Raw genomic sequence first — 14,827 nt, 5'->3', positions numbered from 1 at the left:
TTGGACAAAAGGCTTTGACAACTTTGTTCTAGTTCATCTTGTAGATGTTGGATGGGCTTTGGAGTCCGGCTCTCAAGTTTTTCCACAACAAACTCTTCCAAGCTTGCCTTCATAGACCTTATTTTGTGCACTGGGGTACAATTATAATGGAGTAGAAAAAATAAATAATTACCGGTAATTAAATGTGTCAATAATTAATTATAATTTTAATTAAATACATACATTTGTCATTAAATGTGTCATTATAAATATTATTTATTCATGTAAATATTTATTTAAAAATTTTTTTATATATATTTTTAGATCCTGCGGAGTATGCGAAAGTTAGATCTGCGGACTCAGAGCATGTAGCAGTTAAGAGTAGAGATATTTATTGAAGTTGTCTAAGTTATTACAGATACTGTACAGTAATCTATTTATTTATATGTTGGGCGGTATAGCTCGGTTGGTAGAGTGGCCGTGCCAGCAACTTGAGGGTTGCAGGTTCGATCCCCGCTTCCGCCAGCCTAGTCACTGCCGTTGTGTCCTTGGGCAAGACACTTTACCCACCTGCTCCCAGTGCCACCCACACTGGTTTAAATGTAACTTAGATATTGGGTTTCACTATGTAAAGCGCTATATAAATATAATTCACTTCACTTGACTATATCTGCACCTTATTGCTCTTTTATCCTGCACTACAACGAGCTAATGCAACAACATTTTGTTCTTATCTGTTCTGTAAAGTTCTAATTTGAATGACAATAAAAGGAAGTCTAAGTCTAAGTTATTTCCGCACTTTCCGACTTTTGGAACAATTTCCCTTGTAGATCAATAAAGTTTGTCTAACTCTAAGTCTAAGATATCAACAAGTATTCCGCCACTTCTCCAGTCAAAAGGTCCGGCAGAAACAATTTTTCAATTCAATTTAATTCAATGTATCTATTGGAAACATGTCAAAACTTCACAAGCACACGTTTTGCTCAAGGGATCAACCGTGCAAAAGGAGTGGGAAGAAGCAGAGCTTGATAGGTCGCACCCCTGTGCCGTAAGCAGCAAAAAAACCAAAAAAAAATACAAAACAAAGAAAGAAAAACCTAAACCACACATGAGCGAGCACTTTGGCAACAGAGGTAAGGAAAAAAATGGAAGTGTCTAGTAACCAATCAGGCATTAGGACCTGGCCTCTGACATAAAATAAATTCATGAACTACTGAGTTGTGAAACAATCAATTCAATGATTGGATATTAAATTCAATAACTGATTAAATTATTCAAAATAATCTTAAATATTGAAATGATTACATATATAAAGTTACTTTTACATTACATAAACTAATGACACATTTAATGACACATTCTGTATTTAAATACAAAATATAATTAATTATTGACATATGCATATGTAAGTAATTATTTAGATATTTATATATTCATAACATTTTGTCCAATTTGATACATTTTTGCCAATTAGACACCGAAAAGTATGGCATGCAAATATCTGTATGTCATAAGAAGAGGACTGCAGATTTCACTGATTCTACTAATCGAGTAATCTATCAATTAGATTGTCCAATTATTGAGTAATCGGATAAAAAAATGCGTATTTCAGGAAAAATAGTTGAAATAAATAATTTTCTTTCGTCATTCTTCTTCTCTAATAAATCATCAATATTGAAATTGCACTTTTAACATGAGTGCAAAATAGATTTTTACATACATATTTTTTTCATTCCTAAAATTGTATTGTTATACCCATTAAAACAACAGATTATAAATTGATGCTTTTTTCCTAATCAAACTAATCAATTACCATATTTTCCGGACCATAGGGCGCGCCGGATTATAAAGGATTATAGATTATATATATATATTTTTTTATCTAAATGGAAAACACTTCCTTGTGGTCTACATAACATGTAATGGTGGTTCTTTGGTCAAAATGTTGCATAGATTATGTTTTACAGATCATCTTCAAGTCGCTTTCTGACAGTCGCTTCCGGATACGCCGTTTTGTGGGCGGTCTTATTTACGTGGCTCACCTTTGGCAGCATCTTTCCCCCCGTAATCTTTGTTGTAGCGGTGTAGCGTGCAAGGACGGGAGTGGAAGAAGTGTCAAAAGATGGAGCTAACTGTTTTAATGACATTCAGACTTTACTTCAGTCAATAACGGAGCAGCATCTCCTCATCCGTGGCTCACTAGTGCAACAACAAGGCCGTAAAAGTGTGACGTAAAAAGCCGTCCAACCGGAACTCTCAAATAACTAAAGTTCCTTGGGTGAATAATGTACACTCACTACACCGGTATGTTTTAGCGCTTTCATGGCGAGTTTACTGACAGATATAAGTAAGAACTTTACACTACTTTATATTAGAAATGGCAACAGCGGAGGATGAATGTCCCATAACAAGAAGATAGAGAAAAAGAAGAAGCTTATCGACTATGGCGGACGCACGCAAGTTTTCAGGACTTATGCAGATCCCAAATACAGATCAGCAGGTACCAGAAGGTAAGAAAAGTCCCTTTCGCATAATATTGTGAAACAAAACGCCTGATAATATGTCTTACCTTATACACACACCATAATAATACACGTATGTTGAAGCACAGTACAATCCATCAAGCGGTGCGGCTTCATAGCTTACCAAAATCGTACTCAAACATTTTAATAGATTTTTGAGCGCCGTGTGTAATGTTCTATATTTTCAATAGAACATATACCATTTTTGTGTTTGCTTGAATCATATTGCAGTCTACACGTATCTCTTATGTGTGACAGCCATCTATTGGTCACACTTCTCATTTCACCATGTACCAAAGAAAATAGCTTCGAGGTCAGTAAGCACAACCAAAATTATTCCGTAAATTGGGCGCACCGGGTTATAAGGCGCACCGTCGAGTTTTGAGAAAATGAAAGGATTTTAAGTGCGCCTTATAGTCCGAGAAATACGGGAATTGTTGCAGCCTTAGATGTAAATGGTTAAAATGTGGGTACCGTATTTTTCGGAGTATAAGTCGCACCGGAGTATAAGTCGCACCTGCCGAAAATGCATAATAAAGAAGGAAAAAAACATATAAGTCGCACTGGAGCCCGGCCAAACTATGAAAAAAAAACTGCGACTTATAGTCCGAAAAATACGGTAGTCATAAAGCTTTTTTCTTGTCAGTTAATAAACAGGAAAAAATATTACACACATGCACGCACGCGCACACACACACGCACGCACGCACGCACGCACGCACGCACGCACGCACGCACACACAATGTCATGATAACAGGAGGACATGATAAATGATGGACACTGACCCTGAGCAGCAGACAACTGAAAACCTACATATTAGTCTATGAACTATTTCTATTCCACATCCACACACGGTCTGGGCGGTGTCCTCGTCATGCAAGACCATAATGAAAAGCTGCTGTCTCCCCTGGCCTCATTTATCACGGCGGCTCTAATGGAGGGTGAGATGCCACAGCAATGTCACAGCGTAAGTGTGCCTGATGGATGTGATGTGAGTAGTGGGAGGAGTCAGGCACTGGCATTAACACTCCATGAGCTGGGCTGGAAAAGATAGTGAGAAAGATTGGCCGTAACACAATACGACACGCTCTAACTATCTCCGTCATGCTGCTCAAGTGATTAATAGAGAAATATGGAATAAGATAACTTGTGGGTGAAATTGCCGTAATTCCTCACAGCAAACAGTTGTCCATAATAATTTAGTTGTGTGATACAAGCTTTTCAGGCATAGTCTGTGTTAGTCACACTTTAATATTAGTGGTGTGGCGGTACGCCATAATCATCGTTCGGTTTTAAGGTCACCGTTTCCTTCATTTTTGGTACAGGATGGGATCAAAATGCAAAAAATAACACTGGCTTTTGTGTTAAAATATTTTTTTTCGTTTAAACATAAAAACGTGTTTATATAAGTTAAAATTGGGGTATGTCGTTTATTAATGGGGAAAGACTCTAATGTCTCGTTAGATAGCGGTCAATCAGTGAGTTTATCGAAGTGCAGTTACAAGTCACCAGTCAAGACGTGAAAAAACGTCTTGAAAAACGAAAATTTACGTTTTTAAAAAATGTTAACACTAGCCGTCGAGAGTTTTACCACAATTATCATGAATATGGTAATATTGAACAAATGGACAGATGTTGATAGTCCAACTCATACTGACTGGTATACACATAATGATATCAGTAGAAAAAAAACTGCATTTAGTTTAGATAATAATGAGTCATAAATTGGTATATGGGATCCAGTATTTAAAAATTGTTTTAACTATTAAATTAACCTAAAATATGACTTATTTTATCTATGTGGAAAATATTGGACACAATGTGTTGTCAAGCTTATGTGATGCAATGCAAGTTTAAGCCACCGTGACACTATTGTTCATTTTATTTTACTGTTTTTATTAGATTTTTTTATAAATGTCTGTAATGATAATGTAAATGAGGGATTTCTAATTACTGCTATGTTGGAATTCTAATTAATATTGATACTGTTGTTGATATTATTCATTTTGTTTGACTACTTTTGGATTGTTTTGTGTCATGTTTGTGTGTCCTCTCAATTGCTCTGTTGATTGCTATTCTGAATGTTGCTGGGCCGCGTTTGGTTTTGGAATTGGAATTGTATTATTAGGTATTATTTTGTTGGACTGATAATAATAATAAAAAAAATAATAATGAAAAAAAAAATTACATGTTGATCGTTACCTCCCTAATATACTGTTTTATAAATCGTTCATGTCATGAAGTTATTTAATTACAGTACACGCTTTGCTTTCATTTTGTCCACAGGCAAATATACAAGAGTGTGCAATTCATGACACACACGGGCAATGAACATTCTCCTCCATGTGCGCTTGAATTTAAAATATAATTCACACATTATTGTGCATTAAATAAATCACTATTAATGCACAGATAAGTTATAATGAAACAGAATTAGATTTTGGCGGACAAAAACAGCTTCTGGTTAGCTTGAGTCATGACTTGCTATAGTGCCAACAAGAATCCGGACCCTCTTCTGTTATTAAAGTCTCTTTAAAAAAAAAATAAAACATTTGCTCAGAATATATCCCCATGCATCAAAAATGTCCCACATAAGCCTTTCAAACGAGCAATCTATGGTTTTAGCATCTTTGATGTGCATAATGTTCAAAGTGGCCGACTCGTATGTTTTGCATTTGTTCCTTTAATGTACAGTCAATGAAACACAAATATTTTTTGTACTGGTGAAATGGGTCCTATAAATTTGATTCATTATGCCCTTAAAAAAAGTCTAAAAAGGCTTTATTTTACTTTTTGAAACTTGTAGAGACCTTCAATTCAAAATAGGCAGTGCGAGTGTGTCTGATTTGCTCTGATATCGTATTGGATTGATATTGGCCAAAACTCGACATTGTATCGGAAGTGAAAAGGTTGCATTGGGACACTGGTAACAGACACATCATCTCTTGAACAAACAAATCCTGTCAACTATACCGTTAACCACGCTATACTGTTGGATAAGCTCAGAGCAATCGGATTTGACAAAACCTCATCGAGCTGGATGCAATCTTACTTGGAGGGGAGGGAACAGTGAGCTGTGGAGTCCCCCACAGCAGTATATTGGGGCCTTTACTGTTCCTAGTATACATAAACGACTTGTCATCGGCATGCGACTGTGAATTGTTCTTGTTTGCGGATGACTCGGCCTTGCTGGTTTAAGACAAGGACAAGTCACAGGTGGAGAAAATCCTCAGTGCTGAACTCTGTAGAACTTGCACCTGGCTCGCTGACAACAAGCTATCCATACACTTGGGTAAAACGGAATCCATCCTGTTTGGGTCCCACATCAACCTTAAGAAAGTCAATGACTTCACTATAAAAGTGGGTGACATTGTTATCACCAGGAAGGATGAGGTCACCTACCTAGGTTCCATTCTAGAGGCTAATCTTTCCTGTGATAAAATGGCAACCAAGGTAATCAAAAAGGTCAACCAACGAACGAGATTTCTCTATAGAATCTCCTCTCTGGTCAACAAAAGCACCATGAGGATTCTAGCGGGAACTCTCGTTCAACCCTTTTTCGATTACGCATGCACCTCCTGGTACCCTACCACCTCCAAAACCCTCAAATCTAAACTCCAAACACCCCAGAACAAGCTAGTCAGATTACTTCTAGACCTCCACCCCATATCCCACCTCACTCCTACCCACTTCTCCAAAGTGGGCTGGCTCAGGGTGGAGGACAGAGTTAAACAACTTGCACTGAGCCTAGTCTATAAAATCCGCTACACCTCCCTGATACCGAAGTACATGTCAAACTACTTCCTTAACGTAAATGACCTCCATAACCACAACACCAGGGAGAGCTCCACTAACCACGTTAAACCCAGATTCCGATCTAACAAAGGTCTTAACTCATTCTATTTTTATGCCACATCAATGTGGAATGCGCTCCTAACAGGTATAAAAGAAAGGGCATCTCTATCCTCCTTCAAAACCGCAATTAAAGTATACCTCCAGGCAAGTTCAACCCTAAACTAACACCCTTCCCGGATTGTTAATAATCAAACGTAAACAATCAAATGTAGATACTTTTCTTATGCCTTCTGATCTCTCTCTCTCTCTCTCTATGTCCACTACTTGCTGTACATATCCTACCAAGTCAGACCTACACTGTTTCAATATCCATTTCTCTGTTTTCAATTGTTGATGACTGATGATAACAACCAAATCTAACCCCCCCCCCTCCACACCCCGAATTGTAAATAATGTAAATATATACCCTGATGATTATCTTGTGTTATGACCGTATTATGATGATAGTATATATCTGTATCAGGAGTGGACCCCGACTTAAACAAGTTGAAAAACTTATTCGGGTGTTACCATTTAGTGGTCAATTGTGCGGAATATGTACTTCACTGTGCAACCTACTAATAAAAGTCTCAATCAATCAATCAAAAACTCATGTGTTAATTGGTACAAGTCATAAAACACGCAGGAAATAATTGAACTAACTTCAGTTTGGACATTTTCTGGTACAAAAAAAAAAGTACTTTCTTGTTCTGTACTGAGCTAACATTATGCATCCAATTCCAAAGATGAAAAAAAAGCTAAGCATGTCAGCATTGGAAAACTAATTTGTAGGCGTTTCATTTACAAGAGAAGTTATTTCTTGAGGGAATCCATTGATCTTTGCTTGGTTGCCAAAGGAGCAAATCAATGCAACGGCTGTGTTTCGTCGTTCATTTGGATTGGGAACAAAAAAGAAATTTGGCCCGCGTGTTGACTAATGTCTTTCAAAAATTTATCGGAGATCAATTTTGACGGTACTGTCACTTTGGAGCCGGGTCACGGGTCAGGTATTCGACATGAGGGATTTCAGGGACTTCTCCCAGCAGATCGGAAAGCTCAAAGGCAGCAAAGTCAGAAATGTCCGCCTGCTACCTGATCCAATTTTCCATTACTGTCTCCTTTAATCGCAGTGTCTGACAGGAAATGATGAAAGGGTGTTGAAGGGGGAGAGGATGGGATTTGTGAGCAGAGGGTTAGAGTCCTAGAGAGATGTAGCTATGTGTGAAATGCGATGACATTGGCGGCGAGCCTTGGGATGTTTCCCAATTCGGTTGTTGCTTCACACCAAATTGTTTACTTGCTTCACAGAGAACATCAAAAAGAAGCTGCGACACACAAATTGACAAGCTATCCATGGTGACGCCGGGTGGAGAGTGGACATTTGTGTGTTTCCCCAAAAAGGGCCGGGGAGATTGGCAAAGTACAAATGATGTAAGCCGGGCAGAAGATGTGCTGGACAGGTATTAAAACGCCATTAAAACACCTACTCAGTGGCCTAGTGGTTAGAGTGTCCGCCCTGAGATCAGTAGGTTGTGAGTTCAAACCCCGGCCGAGTCATACCAAAGACTATAAAAATGGGACCCATTACCTCCCTGCTTGGCACTCAGCATCAAGGGTTGGAATTGGGGGTTAAATCACCAAAAATTATTCCCGGGCACGGCACCGCTGCTGCCCACAACACAACACACAAAATAAACATGTGAAGTTCACTTCATTAAGTTATTCCTCATCCACGAATCCCTCGAATTCTTCTTCAGTGTCCGAATTAAACAGTTGGGCGGATACGGCATCCAACCGTCTCGTCGAAGTCGTCATTAATCGAGTCAGTGTCGCTGCTGCTCTATTCCGACTGATCGTCTTAAGTTTAAACTCTGCGTCGTAAGTGTGTCTCTTACTAGGAGCCATTTTGGGGTCTTTACATAAACAAACAAATGGAAATCAAAACGGCACGCCTCGCGCAGTCATATATACCAGCATGCACCGCGCGCTTCTTCTTCTACGGGGGCGGCTGCTTAGTGGTTAGAGTGTCCGCCCTGAGATCGGTAGGTTGTGAGTTCAAATACCAAAATACCAAAGACTATAAAAATGGGACCCATTACCTCCCTGCTTGGCACTCAGCATCAAGGGTTGGAATTGGGGGTTAAATCACCAAAAATTATTCCCGGGCGCGGCCACCGCTGCTGCCCACTGCTCCCCTCACCTCCCAGGGGGTGATCAAGGGTGATGGGTCAAATGCAGAGAATAATCTCGCCACACCTAGTGTGTGTGTGTGACAATCATTGGTACTTTAACTTTAACTTTTTAAGAACTTCTTCCTCTACGGGGGAAAATGAAGACGGGGGAAAATGAAGTCGGCGGCTGCTTACCGTAGTTGCGATTGATTTATTGATTGAAACTTTTACCTGTTGGAGGCTCAATATTGGTCCATATATAAGGCGCACCGGATTATAAGGCGCACTGTCAGCTTTTGACAAAATTGGAGGTATTTAGGTGCGCCTCATAGTGCGGAAAATACGGTAAGTAAAACGCCAACTTCTGCATACCTGCCAACGACTACGCTTTTCCCGTAGTGAGTACGGTTTTTGATAATCCATTGCGGCTTACGACTGCAGTGGTAGAAAATACAGTTTTCAAATTAAAAATAATTAACTTAAAAATCGAAACTACGTAGCTTAACTACCGTATTTTTCGGAGTATAAGCCGCTCCGGAGTATAAATCGCACCGGCTGAAAATGCATAATAAGGAAAAAAAAACATATATAAGTCGCACTGGAGTATAAGTCGCATTTTTGGGGGAAATTTATTTGATAAAACCCAACACCAAGAATAGACATTTGAAAGGCAATTTAAAATAAATAAAGAATAGTGAACAACAGGCTGAATAAGTGTACGTTATATGAGGCATAAATAACCAACTGAGAACGTGCCTGGTATGTTAACGTAACATATTATGGTAAGAGTCATTCAAATAACTATAACATATAGAACATGCTATACATTTACCAAACAATCTGTCACTCCTAATCGCTAAATCCCATGAAATCTTATACGTCTAGTCCAGGGGTCGGCAACCTTTACCAGTCAAAGAGCCATTTTGACCAGTTTCACAAATTAAAGAAAACAATGGGAGCCACAAAAATCTTTTGAATTTTAAAATGAAATAACACTGCATACAAAGTTTTTTTTTTGCTTTGTGCTATGTATTAACCAAGGGTCTCAGACACACGGCCCACACCTTAATATGAACATTGAATGTTAGTGCGGCCCGCGGGTTTTATATAATGGCGCGTGACAGCGTCATACTTGTCTACCCTCCCGATTTATCCGGCAGACTACGAATTTCAGGTAAACTATTCTCTCGAACGTGCCGTGATGGTACAGCATTTAGCGCCCACCACACAGGTTACACTGACGGTGGCGGTGTAAAAAACTTTAACACTCTTACTAATAATGCGCCACACTGTGAACCCACACCAAACAAGAATGACAAACACATTTCGGGAGAACATCTGCACCGTAACACAACAGAACAAATACCCAGAATCCCATGCAGCCCTAACTCTTCCGGGCTACATTATACACCCCCGCCCACCTCAACCGACGCACGGGGGGGGGGTTTGATGTGTGAGGGAGCAGGGTTGGGGTGGGGGCGGGGTTTGGTGGTAGCAGGGGTGTATAATGTAGCCCGGAAGAGTCAGGGCTGCATGGATTGTGGGTATTTGTTCTGTTGTGTTTATGTTGTGTTAAGGTGCAGATGTTCTCCCGAAATGTGTTTGTCATTCTTGTTTGGTTTTGGTTCAAAGTGTGGCGCATTATTAGTAAGAGTGTTAAAGTTGTTTTATATGGCCACCGTCAGTGTAACCTGTGTGGCTGTTGAGCAAGTATGCCTTGCTGTCACTTACGTGTGCAAGCAGAAGATGCATATTACAAGAGGCAGAGCTGGCACGCTGTTTATACAGATTGTAGAGGGCGTTAAATGCTGTACCATCATGGTACGTCCTTATAATTTCTGTAAGGGTGAAAATCAGAGAATATTAATCCCGGGAGTTTTCTGCGAGAGGCACTGAAATGCGGAAGTCTCACGGGAAAATCGGCAAGTATGCAGCTGAGCCGCATCAGAGTGATCAAAGAGCCGCATGCGGCTCCGGAGCCGCGGGTTGCCGACCCCTGGTCTAGTCTCTTACGTGAATGAGCTAAATAATATTATTTTATATTTTACGGTAATGTGTTAATAATTTCACATATAAGTCGCTCCTGAGTATAAGTCGCACCGGCCAAACTATGAAAAAACTGCGACTTATAGTCCGAAAAATCTGGTACATTTCCCAGTAGCTTGGCAGTAGCTTTGCTCTTGTTAAAAAAGTAGCGATTTCCGTAGCTTAGCTATTTTTAGACCCATGTAGCGGTTAGCTAAGCTACATGCTACAAAAGAAGAGAGAGGGAGAAGAGAAAAAGAACTGGATTTGTGCAACTCTACGGGCAGGGGACAACATACGGTGAAGATAAATGATTGGTTGGTGTACGTCAGTGTTTTTCAACCACTGTGTGCTGTGGGAGATTATCTAATTTCACCTATTTGGGTTAAAGATATTTTTTGCAAAGCAGTAATTATAGTCTGCAAATTATGTGTTGTTGTTGCGTGTCGGTGCTGTCTAGAGCTCGGCAGAGTAACCGTGTAATACTCTTCCATATCAGTAGGTGGCAGCCAGTAGCTAATTGCTTTGTAGATGTCAGAAACAGCGGGAGGCAGCATGCAGGTAAAAAAGGTGTCTAATGCTTAAACCAAAAATAAACAAAAGGTGAGTGCCCCTAAGAAAAGGCATTGAAGCTTAGGGAAGGCTATGCAGAACAAAACTAAAACTGAACTGGCTACAAAGTGAACAAAAACAGTGAATGAAGTCGACTATCGCGATGTTGAGCTACTGTCAGAGAGGTATTTAACAATGTTTATTGTTGTCATTTGCAGTAGAGTAGAACTGCATTGCTTCATACTCTAATCCATGGGTGTCAAACTCTGGCCCGCGGGCCAAATTTGGCCCGTCGTGTAATTTCACTTGGCCCTTGAGGCAATATCAAATTAACACTAGAGCTGGCCCGCCGATTATATACACCGCATTCACCGCTAATTCTCATACTTGCCAACCCCCCCGGGAGACTCCCAACTCTCAGTGCCCCTCCCGAAAATGTATTTGTTCTGTTGTGTTTATGTTGTGTTACAGTGCGGATGTTCTCCCAAAATGTGTTTGTCATTCTTGTTTGGTCTGGATTCACAGTGTGGCGTAGATTTCTAACAGAGTTAAAGTTGTTTGTACGGGCACTCTCAGTGTAACCTGTATCGCTGTGGATCAAGTATGCGTTGCATTTACGTGTGTGTACGTGCAGGAGCCGCACATATTTTGTGACTGGGCCGGCACGTTGTTAGAATTGATGAAAAGTGAACGTGACAACAGCTCGTAGAGGACATTAAAGGTAGTGCCTTTAAGGCACGCCCCCAAGACTGTGGTCCGGGTGTACTACGAGACATAATGACTGATGAACTTCTTCGTTCGATAATGAAGGTTGCCTCAGCTCAAAGCCTGAGCCCCGACATTAATGAACTAGCATCCAAGAAAAGATGGCAGGTATCTGGCTTGGTCACATCAGATTAGATCAGTGTGTTGCAAACTGAGCAGTTTAAAGTCCTGAATGGTTGTTTTATTCATTGTTATTTTATTTTCAATTTTATAAACCTGTGGAAAAAGTTCATGTTGATATTTACCTCTGAAGGCTGCAAATAGAAAAGAGGCATTCAATTTTTATTTAAATTGTATTTGATATGCTATTGATATTTTTTAATTATTATTATTATTATTTGAAACTCGATTTTGCATGTCACTATAAAGTTATATAAGCCTTGCTTGTTCAATATTCAATGCAAAACTTGTTTGGGTCCCTATTAAAAGGTTAATTTGTTCAACCTTGGCCCGCGGCTTTGTTCAGTTTTAAAATTTGGCCCACTCTGTATTTGAGTCTGACACCCCTGCTCTAATCACTTAGTTCTAACATTTCAGACCACTAAAATATAATGAATAGAGAGAAAATATTTTGGCTTGTCGAATGTACCTTGCACAGTGAGTTGGGCCTGGGCTTCGATAGTTGCGTTGGTGTTGTCAGCCACACAGGTATAGATGCCATCGTCGTCTTTGGTCAGATTGGAAATCTTAAGACTGCCACCGCCGAGCAATTCCACTCGACCCTCACTGCAAACAGAAAAAAACAAAACAAAGTCAAGACTTCGCTGGCAGTTCTTTTTTTATACGACCTGTGGAAACTGATATAATCACCAGATTTGGAGGATGTTCATTCAGTTGTTTAATTTTGTCGAAAAAAAGCAGAAAACAGATATGACCCAAAACTATAGTCATTTCAAATGGTACTCAAAGCGCTTTGAGTACCTTGAAGGTAGAAAAGCGCTATACAAGTATAACCCATTTATCATTTATTTATTTATAACTTACTGGCTTAACAGAAATCAAGAGACTTAATTGTGCTAGAAAGAATTTCATTATTAGATCAAACAAAATGAAAATATGGAATCTCTGAATTCTAAGGAAAAATATATGGAATCACACCTGCTTTCGATTAAATGTGTTCATTAGCTTTCGAGAGCTGTTGCACCAGGTGGATTGACATGAATCATGACTCCACGAAAGATATCAATTGAAACAAAAGAAGGATTATCAAACTTCTTCAAGAAGGTAAACCCTCACTAAATAATTGATTGATTGTACTTAGTCAGCTGTGTCTAAAATATGGACCGAGCACAAACAACATGGGAAGGTTGCAAAATGCAAACATACTGGTAGACCAAGGAAAACATACATTTACCAATTTATTTTCTTGATTTATTTTAGTGTTTCTTAAAGTTGCCATTTGAAATGATTATAGTCGCGTGTTATGTCTGCTATCTGCTTTTTTTCTGCAAATTTAAACTAAAAGAACATCCCCCGAGACCGGTGATTCTATAGTTTTGCCAGAGGTTGCCGTATTAATGGCTTCAGGACTTTCAGGCTCCAGACCTTACAATGACTGTTTGTGTAATCACATCTACCAATTTAGTAGAAACTAATTTCAGCTGTTATTCCCTGAAGCATATTCTTAGTGGAGGTTTCAGCTTGGGTGATGCACCCTGCTGGGCAATGCTCAACTCCCTTCCTTTTTAATCCTCCTCATATCAAGCAAAAAAATGACAACCCACCAAAAACATTTGGTTTAACGTGAAATATTTACAAAATGTTTGGGGAAATATGGAAATCTGATAGAAGTCAATGCAAGAAGCACAAAGGGTATTGTGTAGTAATTTCTGTGCGTGAGACAACAGCGTGTGGTAGTACAATATTATCGACTGTATTTGTTACATCGCCTCGAGTTTTCATTTTCTTTCATCAGCTAACAATTAACCCAGATGGCACACATCTACTGAATGACATAGTAGGAGTCGAACATCAAGGACAAGAAGAACGGATATTTATAAAGTCATTTTTCATTCAGTGTGTGTGTGTGTGTGTGTGAAATAAAACTATTCTATGGACATTTACACACTGTCAAATATTTGATCTTGCAACACACTAGAAAAACTATACAGCAGTACATCGGCTTTCCTATGCCCCACTTTTACTATGATTAGGGTTTAACAATGATGCTGTACCGCCAAATACAAACCCTGTTTCCATAGGAGTTGGGAAATTGTGTTAGATGTAAATATAAACGGAATACAATGATTTGCAAATCGTTTTCAACCCATATTCAGTTGAATATGCTACAAAGACAACATATTTGATGTTCAAACTGATAAATATTTTTTTTTTTTTGCAAATAATCATTAACTTTAGAATTTGATGCCAGCAACACGTGACAAAGAAGTTGGGAAAGGTGGCAATAAATACTGATAAAGTTGAGGAATGCTCATCAAACACTTATTTGGAACATCCCACAGGTGTGCAGGCTAATTGGGAACAGGTGGGTGCCATGATTGGGTATAAAAACAGCTTCCCAAAAAATGCTCGGTCTTTCACAAGAAAGGATGGGGCGAGGTACACCCCTTTGTCCACAACTGTGTGAGCAAATAGTCAAACAGTTTAAGAACAACGTTTCTCAATGTGCAATTGCAAGAAATTTAGGGATTTCAACATCTACGGTCCATAATATCATCAAAAGGTTCAGAGAATCTGGAGAAATCACTCCATGTAAGCGGCATGGCCAGAAACCAACATTGAATGACCGTGACCTTCGATCCCTCAGACGGCACTGTATCAAAAACAGACATCAATCTCTAAAGGATATCACTACATGGGCTCAGGAACACTTCAGAAAACCACTGTCACTAAATACAGTTTGTCGCTACATCTGTAAGTGCAAGTTAAAGCTCTACTATGCAAAGCGAAAGCCATTTATCAACAACATTCAGAAACACCGCCGGCTTCTCTGGGCCCGAGATCATCTAAGATGAACT

The 14,827-nt window shown here is 39.4% G+C and overlaps 1 protein-coding gene across 8 annotated transcripts in view; it reads right to left on the bottom strand.

Moving 5' to 3' along the window:
• The window catches only part of neo1a (neogenin 1a), a 450,891-nt gene that overhangs the window by 157,668 nt on the left and 278,396 nt on the right, over nucleotides 1-14,827 (bottom strand). For all 8 annotated transcript variants that reach the window (XM_061974884.2, XM_061974877.2, XM_061974881.2 and 5 more), the window contains exon 5: nucleotides 12,439-12,575. In XM_061974884.2, coding sequence (XP_061830868.2) covers nucleotides 12,439-12,575 — 137 coding nt within the window. The remainder of the gene's footprint in view (nucleotides 1-12,438; nucleotides 12,576-14,827) is intronic.

The sequence above is a fragment of the Nerophis lumbriciformis genome, linkage group LG15 (genome assembly GCF_033978685.3).
Source record: "Nerophis lumbriciformis linkage group LG15, RoL_Nlum_v2.1, whole genome shotgun sequence".
In the NCBI taxonomy this organism is placed as follows: Eukaryota; Metazoa; Chordata; class Actinopteri; order Syngnathiformes; family Syngnathidae; genus Nerophis; species Nerophis lumbriciformis.
This window is presented reverse-complemented; position numbering and strand designations above follow the sequence as displayed.